Here is a 23,867-nt window from a genome sequence, read left to right on the forward strand (position 1 = left end):
TTTGTCAACAATTACTAACATCACCTTCGTAATTACACTATGTAAGGGGAACATACGATTCTAGGACATCTAGATTCTCGAATAGCGAACGTTTGAATCTCAGCATTGGATGGATTCTGAGCGTCCAGACCTCCGGTCATCTAAACTTCAGCTTCTTTCGATCGTTTGGTCCGTGGAGCCTAAGGATTCGAGATGCCCAAATTGTATGTTTCTTGGACTCTTGAATCTGTGGGATTTTGAACCCTTGGAATCTTATATCTTTAGATTGGACCCTTGGATTTTCAGACCATTTGGGTCTCTGGATCCTTGAAATATGAGAGCCTTGAGGTCTCTGACATTTTGTTTTTTGAGCTCTTCAACTTTTGTATTCTAGGATTCGTGGGTGATTTTGAACTCTTAGGCATTTGAACTCTTGAAATCTTGGCGTGTTCCCATTATTCAGAATCATGCACATTCTTCACCGACACCAAGTCCGCAAAACGAATACAAATAATTTCGGGTTATTGGAGATTGTAGTCAAAATCTGAAATCTTCACTTCATTCAATTCAAACTTCACAATCAACGACATAAGCTAAAAAAGGAAATCCAATGACATCTGCCCTTCTGGTCTTATGAACTAGTGGACTTGTGGCTTCCGGATTTTAAGTTACTAGACTTTAAACCTCTTGGACTAGCTTCTTAACTCTGAAGTTTTGACTCTTGGATTGGTAAGTTTGTGTATTCATGAGTCTAATTCCTGGATTATGTACTTGAGGAACTGTGAATTGGTATACTGAACATTTTGAACTCTGAAATTCTTAATCACCAGCATTTTAAAGCTTCTGAAATGACTAGTGGACATCTGCCTCCTAAACTACGGGACTTGCAGGTTTGTGTTATTAGTGTTCTAGATTCCGGACTGCACTGTGAATCTTTGGCTTCCGGGATTTTTGGCCTTCAGAAGTTATGACCTACGGTCGGTCATCGGTCGTTCGTTAGGCCTTCTATCCGAGTAAACAAAAAGCCGCCGTGGCTTGGACTACCAGCAACTAGTGTAACGATTTCCGTACCTGCAAGGGCTTCCAGTTCAAAGCTATACCGAAGCTACTCCAGGTATTTTGATTGGAGTGGATAATGCTCGTTTAAACCTACCTCTGAATCAACGTGAAAGACGAAACAATGAAACCTGTAGCTATAAAGATAATTTCATGATAAATAATCTAGGTGTCAATGCATGTGCCGTACCCGAATCGAAGGAAAATATACGTGCTCGGAGATATTTTTTTCTCATAATAATAAGGCGGACGCACAACGGGTGATTCAATACGGGATTACTCTGGAAGACTGATAGAATTGAGTTCACTAACAGCGATTTGATGACAGAACGCCGGTTAATATTCTTGGAATGCCGACCTGAAGCAGATCCGGAATTAAAGAAGACAATTCATGAATATATTGCTGAGTACGAAGAGCGAGGTTATGCTCGTAAAGCGTCAACGGAAGACATGCGAGACGGCAACCCTTGCCGAGTACTGTACTTGCCACTTCGCAACACAAGAAAGCCGAATATGATCGGGTGTCGTCTGGGATGCTGTAGTGGGTGTCGCAGGAATGCCGTTGAATTTGAATCTACTGGAAGGACCAGACGTACTGGGGCCCTTTCTGTCATTTTCTTCTTTCGACCAAGTAGTCCAGATTGCTAGAAAAGATCAAATAATTCAGGAAGGCAGGCTTCAAAACATGCCCTCACACTGGTTAGTGGTGAGTCTTCGAATACTTCGAGTTTTTCAGTGAAAAAGGTAACGTGTTCTAGGAACGATATGGGTTCCGGAGGAGGACACGACAAGGTCTGCCGCTCGTCATGAGTCGCTCTGCCTGCTCGTGTTCATCTCCAACTACACCACTCACGAAATTCCGCGAATGATAAACATTTCAACAATCGGCGACGTTGGATAACGCTGGTACCAGAACTGGAACAGTGTGCGGATCGCCAGATGCTACAAGCCGCGTGAGCTACACGTATTTGTCGATGCGACTCAGATAAGGTATTGTAGTGTGGCGTATTTCCGCATTGTCCAAGACGGAGTCCCAAGACACGCACTGGTACCTTCAAAGGTAAAAGATACTCCTATTCCCAAAAAGGAGTTAAACACGAATCTACTCTGCTGATGCCACAACCGAGATGCCTTATCGATTATAAAGAAGAAGGATTTTAGTTTGACAGTATGGCATTTGTTTACTGATGTTCAGCGAACAAATCTCATTTTATTGAATTCTCAGAAAAAGCATTGTTTACTGAGATCGTTAAGACGCTGAATTTCTACCATGTCCGTCAGTGCCATTTCAATCTAATCAATCTCTTTAAATCCTTCTTGAACGACAGCTCTCATATTCGATTGGAATGACACTGACAGATAAATGGTAAACAAAATACTGAGATGTCGGCTCTTTATCCAAAGCTTCAACGTATTTATAAGACTGAAGCTGTTCAGAAAAATGTTCGTTCGTTCCCCACTGCCATAGATGCCACAGCCAAGATGCATTATAGAACATAAAGAAAAAGGATCACTTCCAACTTTTCCCCTCATTCGATTCCGCGGCTTACCTTTGTTCCGGCAAAACATCGCTCATTTAGTAAGCTCGATCTACCACGGTGGTTTGTAGTTTCCATTTACGGGATTTGGCGTAGTTGATTGTTGTGTGTTTGGTATGTTTTTTCTTCTCTCGATTCCAATACGGCTTTCGTGAACTTACCCGGTTCTTCAACGAATACCGGACCCTCACTCGACCCGTTTCGGTTTGTAGATTGACAATGCGTGAGTATGTTGTCTTGGCCACGGGGTGGGTTTAGTAGTAATAGTAGTAGTAGTAGTAGCAGCAGTAGTAGAAGTAGCAAATAGTACCAGTACTAGCAGTACCTTAGTAGATTCTAGTGTGGTGTTAGGCGTTTCTTGTTTTGTTGCCGCCGCCCCCTCTTACAGTACGGTTTCCATCTCGGCAATTTCGGTCTTGTACGTCCAACGGTACAAATCCTGAGCACTTCCCCCGAGACTCAAATTACCCAGAATGTTCGGACGCTGCTGCTGGTACCTTTCCCGCCGTCCCGCACTGATGATGTCGTTCGTGGAAGCGATCCGGATCTGCGGTGGTTTAATACCGTGCGAATCCAGAGCTTTCTCGAGCTGCGAATTTCGCAGCCGGGTCATGTCCAGCTCGTGTTTCACCTTCCACAGGTGGGTATCGCAGATGGGATCGTTGCAGCGGTGGTGTCGCAGCAGCTCCGTCGCCTCGAAAACGGCTCCCCGGAAGGTCAATGATTTACCCATTGACAGGGAGATGAGGGCACAACAGCCACCGCGATCTTTTTTCGCTAACCGTTTGCGGAAGTACTTGAAGTACAGATGCTCGAGCAGAAGCAGTAACGCGGCGAGCAGGATTCCGGCCATCAGCAGTAGGAACGCGGACAAAAACTGTTCCAAGGCGAGCGGATCGGATGATTTGTGCTCTTGTTTGCCGGGCCGACAGGTTCCTGTCATCCAGTATCGACGCAGCCGTTCCAAATCCCCGTTCGCACGGAACTCCAGCAACCGCTTGTTAAACATCTCGACGTATTTCGAATTACGACTGAAGGCTAACCCGTACCCGGTCATAGCGTACCACTGACCAACGGTTAGCAGCCGGCAGTCTTCATCCTGCTGAACGAGGTAGTCCAACACTGTTCCATCGTAGATAAACGCATCCATTCCGCCGCTCAGAACGGCCGCGACTCCATCCGCCACACTAGTCTTATTATACTGCCTCATGTAGTAGTGCATCTCCTTGAAATACTTGGAAATGGTCGAATCGGTGTGACTCCAGGGGATCGTACCAAATTTGATGGTTGGTTTGTGCGAGAAAGGATGCGACAGCCGGGTGTCGTCCAGTCCGGAGAACTCGTGAAACTCTTCTCTGGTTATCATGAACGCCGCAAGGTTAGCAGTGTAGATAGCAAGAAACACTACAGCGAACATGGCCCAAACGTTGGTCATAAAGCGGGACGTGAATCCTCGCGGAGAATCGACATGCACCGCCGCTTGGAACAGCACAGCCCACACCAGCCAGTAGGTCCGGAACAACGAAAACCGGTACGGAGTATTGTTCGCATTCTGCAGTACCGTTTTCATATCGTATCCACTCGGCGACAACCATTCAAAAAGAAATATCATAAAAGTAGCCGCCTGAATGGCAAATATTCCTACCAACATCCACGACGCGGTATCGAACGGCTCTAGGAAAGCCGTCGGCGAGATGATCCCGGTCCGCTTCGCAACTACAATCGCAATTCCAGTCTCCATGAAAGGCTCACTAAAATCCACTACCGCTTCCCGTTCGGCGTTGATCATCAGCGAGGTCAGTACCATATCAGTCTTCCTGTTCACCAGCTCGTGAATCAATCCGTTCCACTTCCCATTGTCCAACGTTCCCCACCTGCCGTCCTCCACCCGAACCAGTTCGTAGGTAAAACCCAATTCCTCGGCAAACTTTTCCAGCAAATCAATGCAGAAACCACTACAGCACTGATAGAATGACCCATTTTTGTGCGCTTGACCCATATCAATATCCGTCATCTCGTGATCCGCCGCTACCCGGCACAACACTCCCCGGTCCATCAGACACTTTCCGCTAACCGGATCCGCCGGCGATAGATTAATATACGGTGCCTCCTCCAAGAACGTTATCTTCAGATGAAACTTTTCCGGCACTCCCTGCGGGGGCGAATGCGAATCACCCGGCCAAGCTATATCTCTAATATCCAGCTTCTGCTGCTGCCACGATTTCCACATACCGATCTCCTCCCACACCAGACCCTTGCTGTTGACGCTCGGTCGCAGATTCATGATCTTCAGTTCCGCCCACTTCAAATCCCCATCCGTGGTGAATTCGATGTTCGGCCGGTTCGGTTCTCCCTCCAGCGAAACATTCCTCAGATATTTGAAGAACACCTCTCCATTATCCCACCGACCGTGACCTTCATCTTCACACGACAGCTGATGCGTATCCAGACCACGACCCACGTTCTTCGGATCGTTCAGGTAGTACTCTACCCCGTACGCGTACACTCGAATCGCGTTCGAAATCTCGTTCAACAGTGCACCCGAAGACGTATCGAAATGCACTCCGAGCATACCGACCGGGAACTGGGTCGGTGCCTGCATGTTCTCGATCACACTCTGCGTCACGACCCAGACGTAATTTTCGCCGGTGATGTGCAGCTCCTCGGCCGCCTTCAGGATGTCGACCGCTTCGTCTTTGGTGCAGTACAGCAGCATCACCCGGGCCTCGCTGTTGACCAGCTCGACCAGATTGATCGGACGGGATACGATGATCGAGTTGAGGATGGTGAACTTGAAGTGGTCCTGTGAAAGAAGAAGGAGGCAATCATTAGTAGAATTCTCATATTTGAGCTACCGAAAATAAAAGTCGGATTAAACTTCAGGCCCAATTTTTTCGATTAGAGTGTAAAAATTGGCAAAAAACTTCAAGAAGTAAATTCGGTCTTAATTTAACGTAATACCTATTTGTAGGCCAATGCAATATGCACTATGATATAAATCTCCATAAGGAGAAAAATAGGAGTAAACCCATTTTGCACCATTAGAGAGAAAATTGTTCAAAGCTTAGCCAAACCAAATTTCGATTTCATTACTTCTCATCAGCTTAATCAGAGGTCCTTTTCTTGTGGAACATTACAAAAAAACGAAAACATTCTTTGTGTTTTTTAGCAAACCCCTTGTCCTTCTAGGGGTTCGCTCAAAAATTCAAATAATGTTTTCGTTTTTTCTGTAGCTAGCGTCAATGCGGCGCTAGCCTAGTCCTGGCACTAAGTTAGTGTCGGATTCTGATGAGACAAAGTTGAAACGCAAATTTCATAACTAATTTAGAACTTTTTAAGTGTATCATTCGCCAAAGGACCTCATCCTAAAATTGGTGCTTAATTTTTAGCCGACTCTCACATTCATATATTAGAATTGTAAGAAAAGAAGTTGCTTGCTGTGACCTTTCAGCTGCCGGTTTCTCGGTATTTATAGCAAAAACCTATCACTTCTCAATGAAATTTTGCTGAAGAAAAAAAAACTATTTATGGTTTTCTATCTTTTTATTCTAGGACCACCTTCGTTTCAAAATGTAGGTCAAAAGGATACGTCCGACGCTATGTAAATGTTTAGGCCCTAAATAGCAACATAAGTGGGAAATGCGTGCCTCGTATAGTCCCAACAGAGGCAAACAATATGGCAGAAACATTAAAGTCAAATATCTGCAAATGCGCTGGAACTATTTTTGGTATAGAGCAGTCTTTTAAAATATGGTAAATATAGAATGGAAATTCTTTCACTAATTTTTATTGTTGTGTTTTCCTAGTACTGTTATTGAGATGAATAGCCAGAAAGACGCCACGCGAATCAGTCGGAATCGACTCCGTAATTCTTGCAAAATAATGGTCGATTCGATCAGATTGAATAGATAAACGTCATTTTCAAAATATCTAAGTCTAGCTTCTCATCACAGCAAAGCAAATGAACACGCTAGAAATAGCAAAATCTCGTTGCCAACCCCTCCCCCACAGACCGTGAGTGAAATGAGTGAGCCGCCCACTAAGGGAAAGCACAATCGATTGAGCCGTTTTCGATCTACAGTGCACGGATTGGAACAGGTGATAAACTGGCAAATTCCGAAAGTGCATGACCGGATTCAGGAGACTCCATGACGTCTAGCACCGCAAGTTTTTCCGCAGCACGCCGTCCGTATCCAAGCTTGACGAACTCTACCGTCACGTCCTAGCAGCACGTTCTCTACACGACCTCGCACCCACTGGTTCCTCGCCGTTCCGCTTGCCAGCACGACCAAATCTCCCACCGCAATATCCTTCACTTCATCAAACCATTTACACCTGCGTGTTATCACAGAAACGTATTCCTTCACCCACCGTCTCCAGAACTCGTCGCAAATGTATTGCGCTAGCTTCCAACTACTTCGAAGCGTGACGCGCTCATCGACCGGTGGCGTTGGAAGTATCTTGACTCCGTTCGAGCTTCCTAGCAGGAAGTGGTTCGGAATTAAGGATTCTCTGTCGGCTGATTCTAATGGAACGTAAGTGAGTGGCCTACAATAGACCTTTCTCGTCCGACCTAACCCCCTTTTTTCTTATTTTTATTCAAAAGACTACACATTTTTAAGAATATTTCCGCTGAAATGAGACTTTTTAGAGCTATCGTGATTTTTTAATGATTTTTTTAAATTTGAAAAATGCAAGAATGTTGAGTATTTTTTTCACCTTTGCAAGAATGGTGGGACTCAAAATGTGTGTTTAGGCAACACTGTTTTGTATATTTTTGCTTGAGTTCTTGGCAACGCGGCAAATGAAGTGGTGAGTCGCGGTACAAAGTTCATTGGTTATGTAAACAAACTAAAGTGAACCTCTCGGTGGAGAACGTTGCATGGTAATGCTTAACCTCACTTTTTTGACAGTTCAAAGAGATTGTTTACATGATCTTGGAATTTTTCTTGATTCGATCATAGTATGAGAAACTTGGTTTGGTTCGCTGCCAAATGTTAACACTTTCCCAAAAAGGTCGCTCAGCTGTATTTTTTAATTAATGTCGGCATCATACATTGTTCCGTTAAATTTAACATTTTTACTTTTCTTGTACATGATTCATTGAAGAAGCAAGGAATTTCTAGGCAAACATTTGAAAAAGGCCTACTGCCAAATGCAAAAAAATCGAATTTTGATGTTCTCTATTAAAATCCTGGGACAGAACCTGTGGGTAGATGTTTTCTTTTTCTTTTTTCTGTTCATTTTATCTCTTGTCTTGCATAGCCACTCTTTCATCCTCACATATTTTAAATGGACTGGCTACATTTGACAGTCCCCCCTGACTGCATTTGACGGTTCCCTTTGGCTGTATTTGACAGCTCCCCCTGGCTACAATTGACATTAGGTTTTTTCGTATCCACACGTTCCGTCCCAGTTAAAAACTATCTATCTGGCCATGTACATAAACATAACGCAACAATGGATTATGAAGAATTTTGATAATGATTTTATAACAAATTATAAAATAGCCCGGCTGATATAAAAGTCCTAACTAGCAATACACTTATTATAAAATGATTATAAAGGATTATTGTAACTGATTCCAAAAGGATTATAAAGGCAGTGAAATACGTACTCAATGAATTAAGGGGTGTGTCTGATGTAAACAATATGCGCAATCAAACTAAATAAAACAGTATTCAATTTTTAAATAGAATTATAATGAATTCGACCAAAACTTCTTTTGCCTTTTTCTCATTTTCAAATGTTTGGGTAGAATTTAGATTATTTTATCGTTGTTGCGATCAATTTCGTTTGGTTTGTTTTGTTCACAATGTTAGTCGCAGAGCATTTTGGTGATCTATGGCAATTGATGACCTTTACACCCCACACTAGGTCAGCTCCTGTTGCAGCTGTTTCGCCCTGTCCGGCACCGAGTCAACCGATGGTCCAACCTGCGCCGCACTCGTCTGTCGCTATGTCAATGGCAGGGACTTGGATTAAAGGCCAAAATTTCAGCTACGGTTGGTGGTGTTGCTGCAATCGGTTTGCCTTCGGCCACGTTGGACATTCGGCTAACGGGAATATTCAGCGATTCCGATTCGAAGGAAGCAGAGCCAGTAGCAGACTGCTTCGGTTCAGTAATACGCTCTGGTATCGGACGAAGCTAACACTCCGACAGGACGAAGGTTTCAACGAGGGGCTCAGGCATAAGTAGAAGAGTCCTTGCACTTCCTGCTTGTCGAGTGAACAATTCCGACGAAACCACTGCCGCTCTCGCCAAGTTTGATCACCGTAATAAGTGCGACGTCAGCGGTATAGTGCCAGGATTAGTCGAGAACAGTGCCAGGACTTGCCAAAGCTACAAGATTAAATAGCAATGCGTTTTTAAAGTGACCATAGTATAACGTAGAGGCTTTAGCCAGATGATTTATTCAACAGAATAAGATAGCAAAATTACCCAAAACATAAGACCTGGCTGCCGAAGTGAATACACACACATCATCACCTACAGAGGCAAGCAATATTGGAACGCAGCGAAATTCCTCACAATGAATTGATCTCGTTAGGTGAAATTCCAGGAAGTACAATTTTCATAGCACAATTTAGTCGACCGAAATTGTAGTCCTCAGTCGAGAGAAAGACCGATAGAGTAGCAGCAGCTAGGAATTTTCTTTCGAAAGCTAGCAGCGGTTTCGCGTATCCTGCGCTAAGTAGAGAGCGTTAAGACAGATCTCCGAAACATGTCAAGTGCTATCAGATGAGAAAAAAATATCGCATCTATGACCAGTACGACAAGGACGGTTTGCTGACCAACGGTTCCGTCTGGTACCACCATAACACACGGCACCGGTGACACATATATTCACATTATATTCACAACATACTAATTACTTATCCTTCCGAAAAAGTAAATAAATTGACTATTCAATTTATCATTCGCTGCCTAGTTATTTCCTGCCAATTTGAACAAGACAGCAGTTGCAGAAAGCTTTATTGCGGTGCAAAAATGATGGCAACTCGGGATATAATATAAATTTACATATAATTTCTCCTCCCTGATATTCTTCCAGAATGTATAATGCTCTGCATTCTTATCACTCCTATCAAATCATTCTTACTCCTTATCGTCAGTGCCGAGCACTGTTTTGCATTTGCCGGCTAAATCAACGACAATGCGACAATCGTCAATCGACGAAACTTTTGCTGTAATGGAACTTGAACACGAATAATAAATAATTGTTCCATTCGAAAGCGATAACCTTGTTGTCCTCATGTTTGCAGCTATCATACGCTGGTAGGCATTCTGACCAATGGAAACGTTTTTCGGTATGGGCATTGAACGATCATTTCAACAACTTATCATCGACCGAATTCGTTACCTATAAAGTTCAGGTAAACTTCACCACCTAAAAATGAGTAATAAATCGGATCATCTTGTTAGGACTTAACCCACGAGCAAACAAACAAATGTGTACAAATCCTTATCCATCATCCAGAAAGTAATCGTTTTATAGCCCAATGCTTGATCTTACGATTCAGCATATGCCACCGGGTTTTGCATCCAGCGCCGATTGGTCAATGTATGAACCAGGGGTGACATTACGCATCTCGAAACGAAAGGTTTATTGTATTCAAGCTTGTGTGAAAAGGTCGATTCGAATTGGTTGCATAATGTGGCACCAGGTTCCCATTGTTCCAATCCTCATCCCTCTTGAGTTGATAGTCTTTCAAAGAGCATCGAAAGTATTCAAATAATGTAAATTTTAAAAGTCCATGTAAACAAGTCTTAGGTAAACAAGCACACTGAACTGTCAGAAAAGTGAGGTTATACATTTTCATGCAATGCTCTATGTTTTTGACAGGTATATGAATGAATCATTTCAGCATCAGTGATGCCAGGTCTATTTAAACAATAGCCTGCAGTGAAAATATAAAAGTCTGCAGATTGCTACAAAAATCTTCAATAAATTTGACATAGAAATGTAGTATGTATATATTTTAAATGATCAAAAATGTTGAAGGCTTGTGTATAAATTGGCTGGCATAGGCTTTGTTCTGCTAAATATTTGTAATCTGCAAAACATCTGCAGTGAAAATGCAAAATCTGCAGATCTGGCATCCTTTTAGTATTCCCCACAGGAAATTCATCCAAATGGTGTAAAAATACGGGGAAACAAGGCAAGATAGGTATTCAGAATATGGGGTTAAATGAGCAGCTTGCACTATTTTTGATTTTTTCAATAGTTAGAGGTACCAAATCATCGCGGCAATCAGCAGTAACGAATTGGGGATAAAAAAGGAAGCATCCTATCATATAAAATTTTTTGACGAGAAAGGTCTATTAACCATAGCCTTTGCCTCGTTCATAATCGTCAGCGGTGTCTCGTCGTCGGGTTTGCGAGGTGCTTCTGGCAATAATCCTACTGCCACCTTCACGGATCGGACGAGACGCTCCCACGCGCCACCCATGTGTGTACAGGGTGGAATAAATCTCCAACGCGTTTGGGCACTAGTAAATGTTAGCGCCAAAGATTGATTTCGCGTTTCTATCTCCCTCTTCAGTTCATTGCTTGCTCCAGTGAAACAAGTCCCGTTGTCCGTATAGAATTCTGCTGGAGGGCCTCAACGAGAGACGAACCGTTGTACTGCCATAATGCAGGATTCAGTCGATAAGCTGTGAACGACCTCGATGTTCACTGCACGGATTGTGAGACAAGTGAATAATGCCATCCAGCGCTTGGCCTGACTCCTACCAACTTTCACGAGTACTGGGCTGAAATAATCAAGGCCAACGAAGGTAAACGGACGTACGTTTGGGGTTAGCCTGACGGCTGGGAGCGGAGCCATTGGAGGAGGCCTGTCTTTGCAACCCGGCACCAAATACAACGGTTCATTACCTTCTTGATTAGCTCTCGGAGTTTGGAGATCTCGAATCGCTGGTGCATTTTGTTTACGACGGTTTCTCGGTTGGCGTGGCGGAAACGGCGATGATACCAGTCTGTAAGTAAGAAAATAATCAGGTGTCGTTTGGGCAAGATTGCTGGAAACTTAGCTTCATACGATGCATACGGTGCGGCATCGATACGGCCGCGCTTTCGTAGAATCCCTTGTTCATCGATGAATGGCCATAATCCGTAGATTGGGCTTGATTTATTGACGATCGCGTGGCACAATTCTGGGCGACCTTGTGTTGAATGCAAGATAGAAATTTCCGCTGAGAAAGCTTCCGACTGCGCCATTTTCCATAGCACTTCCTCGGCACCCTTGAGCTCGTCCTGCGTGAGAACATTCTGCTCTGGTACTACGCCAGCCTGAATTCGACGAAGATTTTGAATGAACCGGATGACGTCAGCCATCGTACGATGTAATTTCTCCCAACTACCAAAACGTGCAACGTCGACCAATGGTGTGGGGGTAGTATGCACCTGTACCAGATGGTTTTCCTCCGAGCCAGTCGCGAATCGTCGTGCAGCAGGCCGATGTTCTTCGACACCCTGGAGAAAGCTTTGTCCGCAGAACCACGGACTGTTGGAATTGAGATTCGGCTCGGATTTCCACTTTGTAGCGTCGTCCGCGATATTCAGTTTAGTGGGAACCCATCTCCACTCTGTCTGATCGCTCGTCATAAGGATCTCGCCAACGCGGACGGCCACAAACTTTAGGTTTATGCGATGATCTGACTGGATCCATGCCAATACCGTAGTCGAGTCTGTCCAGAAGAAACGTTTTGATATTGGAATAGTGTGAGATTTGAGTATTGAGTCCAGTAGCCGGACCCCAAGACATCGGCCTTCAGCTCCAGTTTCGGAATGGACAGAGCTTTGAGCGGGGCCACCTTCGTTTTGGCGGCTATCAAAGAAACCTGGAATCCCTGTCCTACCGGAAAGCGGAAGTATGCCACACAGGAGTATGCAGCTTCACTTGCGTCCACAAATATATGGACTTTGAGGTCCTTTGGATATGGAGATTGAAAATAGCATCGGGGAATACGGAGGGTATCCAGTTGTGGAAAGAATTTTATCCACCGTATCCAGCATTCGCAGAGTTCATCTCCTATGGGGTCGTCCCAAAATAGCCCGGATGTCCAACAGTCTTTGATGAGAATTTTTCCGTAAACTAGAAAGAACGAAAGGAGTCCAAGGGTATCGACAAGGCTCATAACCACCTTCAGCGCTTCACGTTTCGTTGGTACCGTCGAAAATCGGCCTTCGAAAACAGCCCACTCAAGCCTTAATGGTCCATTAATACCGGGTTCGCTAGATGACCAGCTTGCTGACCTGCTTTGAGATGGTCCACGAGATTTTTTACCGCTAGACCAAACTCCATAAATGTTTCTAAGCGGTCGCGTCTAGGCGACAGTAGCTATCGGATTTTTCCCATTAACGACCGAATAAGTAACTCGGGCCGACCATAGAGTGTTCGCAAGGTTTTAACAACTCGTCCCACCCCAGTAGGAAGTAGCAGCCGACTTCTTACCGATTCAAGCGCGTGACCTTTCAGCGCTCGTTGTAAGCGGATAAGATTTTCCGCATCCGTGTACCCGCAAGCGGCCGGTGATTGCTCGAAACTACTGATGAATATCGGCCAGTCCTCGGGATGACCACTAAACACGGGGAACTCTTTACCCATTACCTGACGGGCTGCGATTTGCTGAGCGCCGATGGTCACCGGAAGCATACTGGCTGGTGGCTGAGTGTAATTTCCACCGGAGTGGGCAAGCGAGGCAGCCAGACCGCGAGTAGAGCCCGGTGGTTCATTGGCTCTATCCGTGCCACTTGTGTTGGCATCTGTTTGTGATAGCCTGTTTAACCAATCCTCAACCTTTCCAACAGAATCAACGATCGATCCTCTGTGGTTGCTAGATTCGGCGAGTTGCTTCATAAGCTTGCGTTTTTTCTCCATAGTCTGCTGTCTGATCAGCTGTTGTTTCTCTTGGAAGAGCTTCGATTCTCGTAACTTGCGTTCGCGCAATATTTTCTCCTTCTCCATTAACTCACGTTGCTCCGCTAGCTGCCTTTGCTCTTCCTCCAGTTCTTGCTTGCAAATGTCTTCCTGCTCTTTCAGCTCCTGTTCCAATATTTGTCTCTCTTCCTCTATGAGTTGCATCTGCTTTTCTAGAGCAGCACGAGCACTGGAGGTTATGCTGACTGCCGGCGTTGCCGGAGGAACCTTTTAGCTTCGTTTCGATCTGGCTTTGCTAACCGAAGCTTTGGTTGATCGCTGATCCTTGCCGGCTGCGGAGGGCTTGAGTTGTTTAGTGCATTCGCCTCTTTCCGACAGCTTGATGGAACATTCCTTACAGGCGTATGACTGATCCTTGATCCGATCGTCAACTCCTGCACATTGAAAATGTTCCCATTCCTGACATACATCGCACGCGACCATCTGGTCTGCCGAATCCGAAAGCTCGCATCGTTTGCAGTTAAAACCAGTAACGTTGTGATGCCCTTCCATCGTCGCACCCACGTACAAATAATTTTGAAAATTGTGGGGGTGTGTAATAGTTCCAAATTAAGACAGCAAACCGTTTTTTTTGTTACGGAATACTTCAACTGCAAACAGTGAAATTTTAATATTTGCATGTTTTCATGATTGGTTTAGTTACAATTATTTGGTGTTACCAGCTTAACAAATGGTAGGGTTGACTCAGTATCCATGAATTTAGTCTGTATGTCTGGATAAATTGTGCACATGTTTTTAGTTCTAAGTAAGAATTTTAGGTTAAGTTAGAATACTCACGGTAGTTTTAAGTATTATTAAGCTCAAACCACTAATTTAAGTTTTATGCCACCTAAGAATAGATTAAACTGCACTGCAAATTTAGTTTTATATGAATCAGATTAATTTTTAAATAGTTAGATAAAATATTCTGTAGATTAAAGAGAAAAGAATCGCCCTCCTTCTATCCACTACTGCTGTGTTTTTACAAGTGACAGTTTTCTGCCTTCCGTTTCACCAACGCCGCACAGATTCAGGTAGGGCTGAAATGATCGCGCCGCTGTGTGTTGGTAGCAGCGCTGCAACGACCCGGTCAGCGTGGCAAGCAGAAAGTTAGCAAAAGTTGAGCAAAGCGAAATTGATGCTGGCAGAGTTTCTGCGAGCATTTTGCGCGATTTGTGCGAGAATTCTGGCAACGAATTCGCTCAAATGCAACAACCGTTTCTGACAGAAGCGGTTAAACCAACCGATGCTGTTCACTTTTATCCAGAATCCAGCCAGAAATGTACGGCCAAGATATCTGCACGCTTCCTGCCACATCTTTGTCAGATGTTTTGCTCGATTCGTGCTAAATTCTACCAGGTAGGAATTGCCAGGATCTTTGCACAGTTTATGTCCGAGTTATGCCAGGGTTTTGCTCGGTTCCTGTCAAAATTTGCCAGAAAACGCGAGCGAAACCGAGTTCGCCCTAGCTCAACTAACCCGACAGGATATGCGTAGAAATCTGACAGGGCTGCCAAACCAAGACTTACAGAAATCTGGGAGAACAGTCTCTGCCAGAAAATTTGGTGACTGGGATGTGACGTGGATGAAATATGACACCCAGTTAAACCGATGAACAAACATGTTAACCACTACAGACATACTTGTGGAGACAAATACAGTAAAACTAGCAACCATGGATGTAAATTGGTATCACGAAAGGTCGCTCCTTGTCAAAAAAATGCGGACGAACATGGTCAGGCGATTTAAAAAGTTTGACTCAACTCGCCTGTGCTAATTGCCCCTAGGAACAAATGCAATTTGCGAATGCGATTTAAAGGCAATTTCAATACTTAGGCAAATTTTCTGGCGGCTGAAATGGACTTGGTTGTTTTTTGCGTTTTTCAAACATGGTGGTTCATGTTTGGCTTAAGTTTAAAATTGTTTTTTTTTTAAACAATTGGCGTGTTCCCGCTTGTATTTTGTTTGTTTAGTGCACTTAATTTAGCCAATGAATGCGGGAAATTGTGGAATCGTGTGTAAGTATAGTGGAACAAGATCTCTGACCTAAAGTCTAAATGAAAGTCAGATTGTGGTAAGTTTTGGTGTGCAATACGAATTTCACCATCCATTCTTCCAATAGTCTGGTGGTGATTACCTAGTGTACTGATAAATTTATGTGGGTAGATAGTGAATCCGAAAATAATTATTATTTTTAATTTTCATATTAGGCAATTAAGGGAGATTAAATGGCGCGTTCCCTGGGCGATTTAAGGGCGGGTAGAGCGGCAAAAAATGACGCCGGCAATTCGCTCAAATGTTGCATTTAAAATAGCCCCCTAATTGCCAGCGAATTGCTGGCAAATTGTAGGGCAATTAGCGCATCCAAGTTGGCAAATAGCCCCCCGCTAGCCAGCAACTTGCCCTTTTTGACTGGGGCTTTGTATGGGCTTCCTCCTCCTTACTTCCTCTCACAAAACCACCCTGCTCGTTTGGCTACACTTTTTGACAGTTCGTTTGGATGCTATTTTTAAGGCTTCGCTAGTCTGTGTATAAAGTGTATAACCACTTGTCAGTACGGAGGCTAAATTGAATTTTCTTCTCTTTAGTTTAAATATCAGAAACATTTGTTGAGATTTAAAAACAAAATGGTTGTGCTCGTAGGAACACTAGTTATCCTCTAGTAAGAGATATGCGGAGCCGAGCCAATCTATCTCTTTTTGGGAGCACTGCTAGATTTTAACAATGGAATTGAAGGTTGTCATTTTGTCTGCTTTTCTTTCCGCATATCTCTCACTGGAGGATAACTAAGGAACACTAGCATATCGTTACACTTGACAAAATGAGAAATTGTATTGTCCCGAACGTGTCAATTAATGAAGTAGACTCAATTAAAGACTGTTATATTTTATTGAGTCTACTTTCTACTTCTGCCCAAGTCAGACGTACAATCGAACCAAGTGAACAAAAACTAGCAACCTCTCGATCTAGTGTGCATTGTCTCGAGAACAAAGGAAACCTTTAATTTTTTCTTGCCATCATGAGTAAAGTTGACGAAAAATCTCTGCAGCGGTCGTTGACTTTAAATTCTGTTCAATAAGAATGAGTTTTCGTGAAGTGGAATACCTGCTGAAGGTGAAGATGTAGCTTAAGCTCAAGGAGGTTATGTATCTACAGTATCATCATCTTCGTAATGTCGTACTCATATCATTCAACACGTTAGCACAAGCCGAACGTTTCGTTTTGCAGAACAACTTAAAGCACGTGGCTCAAAGTGATAAAGTTGGAATTAAGATTCCTGTGTATATAGAAAAAGACTATGTAGATGTAAAGTTACATGACCTATCACCACGTATCCCTCCTGATCTATTCGCAAAATACATGTCGCAATACGGCGAAGTAGAATCAGTTACACGTGATACGTGGAGAAATTTCTTCCCGGGTACACCTAACGGTGTTCTTGTGGTGAGGATGCGGATCGAAAAACCTATCCCCTTCCACTTGACTATAAAACTCAAAACCCACGAAGCTACTATTAATCAAACTACGTTATGCACCCATGAGGGGCAAACTCCCACGTGTATGTATTGTAATCAGACAGCACACCACGGACAACCATGCGCGGAAGATGCATCTCTACCGATTGCCAACGAATCCACGGTAAACCAACCCAAAAAAAGAGTTTTCAATACCAATACCTGAACCACAAACGGTTACCAAGTTTGTGGCAGCTGTTCAGTCCATATTAACAACCACTAAAGCAGCATCCAGCACCCCAGAAACCACTGTAAGCAACATCGGTGATGAAGATAATAGCAATGACGACGGATTTACATTGGTCACCCGTAAGTGCAAGAAGCAGGAAAGAACAACTGGTCGCGAGCACCAAGGCACTTTTAACGATGATGACCTTGATGTGGAGGACAGGAGAGAATTAAATGGTCCCCATGACGCAGTAGGCGAGCCGCGAAAGAAGGTCTCCGCTCGCAATAAAAAGTTGCGCGCACGAGATCCAACGGACAATCAATAATAGTTGTTTTATTTTTATTTTTTGCATATTGTAAACACATAAAAGGTCCACGGCTCCGTTAAGCTACCGCTATGAGCCGTGTCAAATAAACGAAATAAAAAAAAAAAAAACATTTTTTTATCACATAAATCAGTAGAGCTCAAATTAATAAATATAACAATGCGATTAGCAACTTTGGGTTATCTCTAAAACAATAGAGGTAAAGCGGTCCTACCCAGGTAACCACCAAGTATTAGTATATGCTGTAAAGTAGCATTTAATTTCCATTTCAAGTGCTTCTTGCTGTATTTTAGCATTTTTTTACTTAACTGTTGTTAATCAGCATTCAAAAAATCTATTTAATAACTGCCTGTCCGTTAGGACATTGCAAAAAAAAATTTTTTTTTGAATTCTTAAAGGCCCCCCCTCTCATATTGTGACAAATGTCAAAGTAAGCTCAGATGCCAAATTTCACATCATTTGGACAACTTTAGACCCCCGCCCACTTCGCTTGAATTTTTTTGAAATTGGTACTATGGGAAAATATGGAGGCAAAATACATTAAATGCTATAACTTTTGAAGTAGCAATCAGAAAATTACAATTTATACCTATTTTGAAAGCAAATAATCTTAGTAATTGAATGGAGACATTATTGTTACTAGAAAAATACGGGAAAGTGGGGAATTGGGCCATTTTGGCCTCAAAATCCCACATTTTTAATGATTTTTCTTCTCCGTGATGCAAATCATACATATTTTGTAGTTTTTCTAATGTGAAAAAATCTCAGGAATAGAACGAAACCCTTTTGACCTTAGTCCGAATACGAGAAGTTGGGGTCATAGGGCTTTTTGTCATTCATGTTAAATTTTATCATTTTCTCATGCATATATCTCTAGTATTCTTCAATCAATTTTCATAAAATGTAACTTGTTGAACGTGTAAAATTCTGAGGAATAAAACAAAAATAAAAACGTTAGAGGTAAAATTCAGAAACATCAAACTTTTTGATATTTACTCTACAAATCTCATTTTTTTCATTACTTGTCCTAATACCTCAACTTCCCCTATTTTTCCAGGAATGAGACTTTTCTCATGTGATCCCTAAGCAAATTTTACACTAAAAGTAGTAAATTAAATAAGAATTTTGTTGTTAAATGGAGTTAATATGTGCGATTATATGATAAAAATGTGAAATCGACACTATATGTCAGATAATTTGATATTCCTGAATTTTACCAGGAAACGAATCTATTTTTGTTATAATCCTAAGGATATTCCACGTTCAACAAGGTATAGTTTATGAAAATTGAGTGAAGAATAATAGAGATATATTCACGAGAAAAAGATGAAGTTTAATATGAATGACAAAAGGCCATTTAACCCCAACTTCTCGTATTCGGACAAAGGTCAAGAAGGCTCCGATCGATTTTTGAGATTTTTTTACATTAGAAAAACTACAAAATATGTATGATTTGCATCACAGAGCAGAAAAATCATTAAAAATAGGGGATTTTGGGATCAAAATGACCCAGTACCCCGCTTTCCCGTGTTTCCCTAGAAACACTAATATCTCCATTCAAATACTAAAATTATTTCCTTTCAAAAAAGGTATAAATTATAATTTTCTGATTGCTACTTCAAAAGTTATAGCATTTAATGTATTTTTCCTCCATATTTTCCGATAGTACCAATTTCAAAAAATTTCAAGCGAAGTGGGCGGGGGTCTAAAATTGTCCAAATGATGTGAAATTTGGCATCTGAGCTTACTTTGACATTTGTCACAATATGAGAGGGGGGCCCTTTGAGAATTCAAAAAAAAAATTTTTTTGCGATGCCCTACTGTCCGTAAACAGCATTTTGAATGCACAACAGCAGTATAAAAGCATTTTCATGGCAGTGCAGTAATGTAGCCGTATTTTTTGTCAAATTCGGCTTGTGAAACTATTTAAATGCTTATTAGATAGCCGTTAAGATGCGTTACCCATGCCAATTGATTACCTGGGGTTGAAGTCAATTTCATTCATTTTACGTACAACAAATAAAAACAGATTCTAGAGCAAATTATCTATAGCATTAGCTGCATTTAAAAATAGTATTTGTCTTAGTAAACCAATTAGAAATCTTTATTGGCTTGGTGGATTCTCAAAATCAATTAAACTGCTAAGTTTTTGTTTCGAATATTGAAAGAGAAGTTGGATTTGAATGTTTCATGTTCCACTCGTCAGTAACTGACACCAACTTGCTACCAGCTAGACGATACATCCAAACTAACACCAAAAAGACATTAAATCCAAGCTGTTCATACAACATGTGTGAACGCCTAAAGCCACTGGGTGGTACCCAGTGATGTCTCGGTTAGCCAAGCACAGAAGCACGGGGTCGCTGACGAGTATAGGTAACCGAACGCTTGTCTTTTGGTATTTAGAGCCAAACGCTTGTGAGTATACAACCTTTATTTTTACCCAAAGTAAAAGAAACGTGATGAACCAAAAAATGTCGTGTGAAGTGTTTGGATTTAATGTCTGACGCGCATCGGACGTCAGTTTGGATATATCGTCTAATTGGCAGCAAGTTGGTGTCAGTTACTGACGAGTGAAACATGAAACATTCAAATTCCACTTTTTTAAAGTTAGGTTTTGTGCCCTTAAGAGAAGTTGGATTTAAATGTTTCATATATATTTTGAAAGTTGTCCCGTTAACCACCGTCGAATAAACTTTCAATTCACCAACCCTAATCAGGCGAAAATAAAATAATTCCAGCGGATGTTCGACTTGTTAAACTAAGCCAATCCGTGGGACATCAAACAGTGAAATGCTTCGTCTGCTTCCTCTTAACTATCATCCGACTAAACAAATCCATTAAAAAACCACTCACCATCGCGGCAACCTGCTCCCGGACCGCCTGCACGAAATCGTCATGGCCTGCGATTTGCGACGTCACCACCGAGAACTGGTGCCACTTGTAGCGCTCAAGGATGCTCAACATGGCAGCACTCTACGGACACACAAAGAAAACCGGAAACAATGAGCCGCCAATCCCACTCCATATAGAATCATAGCCTTCATGGCGGACCCCCTCCCCCGCACACTCTTACCTGATGTTCAATGCTGGGCGCCAACTGCAGCTGCAGGGTGGATTGCGACGCCCTCCGCTCCAGCCCGGAGTTGTCGGCATTCCACGAGATAACCGGTATGCCGAGATATCCCGCCAGCTGGAGAAAGTACTGAGCCGACGCCGTACTCCGGCCGTACGTTTCGTAGTTCATCATGTACAGAATGGCGGAAACGTTCGCGTGCAGGAACTCCTTGCACAGTGTGTTGAGAATGGCTTCGGAAGTGAGTGAGAAGGCGGCGGGTTAGGAAAGAAAAACAAAACACGCAAAATGGCAGTTAATCGATGGGGTGATGAGCTGAGTTGAGTTGAGTCGAGAGGTTGCAGACGTTTAGGGGGAAAACAAAATGAGTGTGTAATTATATTTTGCGATGCAAAGTGGAGGGGGAGGGGAAAATAATGGTGTTTAATGAAGCTTGTGAAAGTGCAACCGTCAACCTACGCTCAGAACGACGATCAGAAATGGTGCTTACATGTAGGGCTCGGCGTGAGCGACATCATGTCAAAGTGTATGTTGGATGTTTGGAATTCGTGGTCCTTCAGGAAGGTCAGCTTCGGTCCACGCCCCTTCTGCAAACCGAGCACAGCCGTGCTGATCGAGCGAAGGTAATCGCGCCGACCGAAATTCGTGTGGGGCACCAAAAGGCCCACATTCAGCTGCAGCTTGTGTCGGGTACTCCCTAATCCGGAACCACTTCCGCTACTGCTACCGCTGCTGCTGCTGCCACTTCCACGGCCCGTTTCGCTGTTGCTTTTATTGCTACCACTACTGCTGCTGCCACCTATGCTGATTCCACTGCCTCGATTCGTCGTCGTTTTGTAGCTTTTCACCTCGACGCCCGTAATTAGGCAACCGAGTAGCAGCGTCACGGAAGCGAGCAATAAATTCATTTTCCCTGCTAATTTGATTCCAATTTTCATCGATATACAACACAACAGCACCTATTTTTGCATGTAACACCAGCATCCAGCATCCGCCCGTGAGGAGACAGACGAAAAAACGGAAATATCAGAAATGGGCGTATTTCCTTTTTCACTTATGAATTCATCTTTGTTGAGACGCGCTCGCTCTCTCTGGCGCTGTGCCGACGGGTTCTTGCCACCACGGCAGGTTCCTCTAGATTTCGATTACGCTGTTCACAACCATTTTGCAAAACCACACTCCACAATGCATAAACACACACGCCCGATGCCCTGCCAGAGGCCCAATCCCGAAAGTACCTTTTGATTGCGACTTTTGTGCACGGTTTGCACACGGCGAAAAAAAAATAATGAAAAAGGAAAACTTCTTTTGTGTACTCGAGAAACGAAAGTTGAAAGGCGAAAATTTCACCTTCTCGTTTGTGTCCTTCTCGAGTTCCCTTCTTCGTCAGTCAGCCTTTGGGTTGCGCGTTCCTTCTTCTGTGCTGCTGTGTGCTGTCTCCTCCCTTGCTATAACAAATATATATGGGAGGACGAACGATTGCCACACCGTACACACAACATACACACACACAGTCACCAACTCGCGCCCGCCGGACTTTGCGACTGACTCGATACGGAATGGAAAAAAATGGATTCAAGATGCTGGTACAACTCAGCTCAGCAGAACATCGCCCGACATGTTGTGTATGGATATGTGTGTGCCAACAGTGCGCTGGACAGCGCCTCTCCCTTATCACCAGATTGTCGAAAACACACTGGATGAACTAAACCACCACCAACGACGACGTCAAAGACGACGGCCAGCGCCTTTCGATTTTGTACCTTCTTCGACACACGACGCTTATTTTCTCTGCCGAGATATCAGCATCCGCACGCGAACCTAACGAAAAGGATAAATTATGTAACACAAAGTACTGCTGCTAGTGCCATCTGTCGAACTGAGCGAGAGAGTGAGAAAGGATCCAGCAGCGCTCGCAGCATCCACCCCAAAAAACCACCCTTCGCGATAGCAACCGCCCGACGCCACCCAACGGCACTTCTATTATAGCTATGGGATGGCGCACAAATATCAACAATCATCAAGCGTCATCATCGTGATGATTGTTGTTTGGCAGCAGCATCACAAACAACACACGACCACACTGACAGTCCCACGTGATAGCATGATGTATTCTTTTATATCGACGCGCACGTGGCATACCTCAAGGAGGTTCTCTCGCTCTCTCACTGTCGCTCTGTGCGAGAGTCATCCTTCTTCTAATAGCATCAGCCCAACATCGGCCGTTTCAAAACAAACCGTAGTAAGCGGTGGTACGCAGGCTTCGCCGAACCAAAACAAAGGGATGTTTTTGAGCGCCAGAGAGAGAGAGAGAGGCCATCCGCCCTTCTTCGCCAGTGAGTATGCAATCTGCTGCACGGTCACTAATACATTCAGCGTCTACACGAGGTTGCATTTAGTAAACAATGAGAGCGAATTGCGTGAGAGCGAGAGAGAGAGGGGTTGTCGAAAGCGGCGGCTGGACTGGTGGACTATAGTCACCTAATTAAAAATAATCTAGCAACCACAGATGGGACGACGGCGCGTTGCCATAGGAAGGATTGTTCGCAATGACGTCTGGATGAGATGTGCGATTGTTTTGCTATAGGTACAGGCAGAGTTAAAAATAATCGAAGTTCTTTTTTGACGGCTGAAAATGAATCTGATGCGACTCGTGGTGAATAGAAATAATATTCATTCAAATATCCATCCTTGTTCATTCCGTTGAATATCGTACAATATATTCATTTCACTAATTATCTAGGAAAATGTTTTCAAATGCTGGTAAAGCATATGAAACAACAATCATCATCGCTTACATTGTGCCAGGGCCTACTTTGATGCGTTTGATTCAATACTGTACGGTCGCTTCGTGTAATAATCGGAAACGAATGAAAATGTGCATGGGTGAATGGGCGGTTTGTTCGTTTGACGTTTTCAGCTGCGTCACTGAATATTGAAAATGAATGCGGCTGAATATGATCAATTTTCATTCAATGAATTTGAATATTTTTAACTCTGGGTACAGGTATACTATAATGCGAATTGTGCGTATGCGCCCAACTGACGGATACGGTTGCACGTCCGCGGAAGTATAATTTGGCCTGTAAAACATATTGGCGTGTGTGTGTGCGTATTTGCAAAAATCCAATTTTGGAAATGATTTCGGAACGACGAACGAGAGGGATGGCATATGCAACGTAATTATCAGAAGTGAAGTGAGACAGTTCGTTCCGGAATGATTTCGAGCGTCTTTTCGAAACTGGGAATCAAGTAGAAACGATTTTGTTGTGTTCAATAGTGG

General features: G+C 43.3%; 1 protein-coding gene across 1 annotated transcript; it reads right to left on the reverse strand.

The window, feature by feature from the left end:
* Positions 1–2,289: 2,289 nt before the first annotated feature.
* Positions 2,290–22,362, reverse strand: LOC131687161 (glutamate receptor ionotropic, NMDA 2B). Its single transcript, XM_058971215.1, has 4 exons — positions 21,075–22,362; positions 20,585–20,817; positions 20,365–20,484; positions 2,290–5,376 (listed from the first exon to the last, which is right to left on the reverse strand). Exons 1-4 carry the CDS (start codon positions 21,520–21,522, stop codon positions 2,956–2,958), a joined length of 3,222 nt encoding a protein of 1,073 aa, XP_058827198.1. The 5' UTR covers positions 21,523–22,362; the 3' UTR covers positions 2,290–2,955.
* Positions 22,363–23,867: the final 1,505 nt, after the last annotated feature.

This window comes from Topomyia yanbarensis, chromosome 1 (genome assembly GCF_030247195.1).
Source record: "Topomyia yanbarensis strain Yona2022 chromosome 1, ASM3024719v1, whole genome shotgun sequence".
In the NCBI taxonomy this organism is placed as follows: Eukaryota; Metazoa; Arthropoda; class Insecta; order Diptera; family Culicidae; genus Topomyia; species Topomyia yanbarensis.

Bases quoted from the DNA above. Each gene is read 5' to 3' on its own strand.
- LOC131687161 (XM_058971215.1), bottom strand. From the start codon at position 21,522: ATGAAAATTGGAATCAAATTAGCAGGGAAAATGAATTTATTGCTCGCT. The intron at 20,818-21,074 runs GTAAGCACCATT...TCACTTCCGAAG, and splicing joins GCTCACGCCGAGCCCTACAT to CCATTCTCAACACACTGTGC. The intron at 20,485-20,584 runs GTAAGAGTGTGC...GTGTGTCCGTAG, and splicing joins CGCCCAGCATTGAACATCAG to AGTGCTGCCATGTTGAGCAT.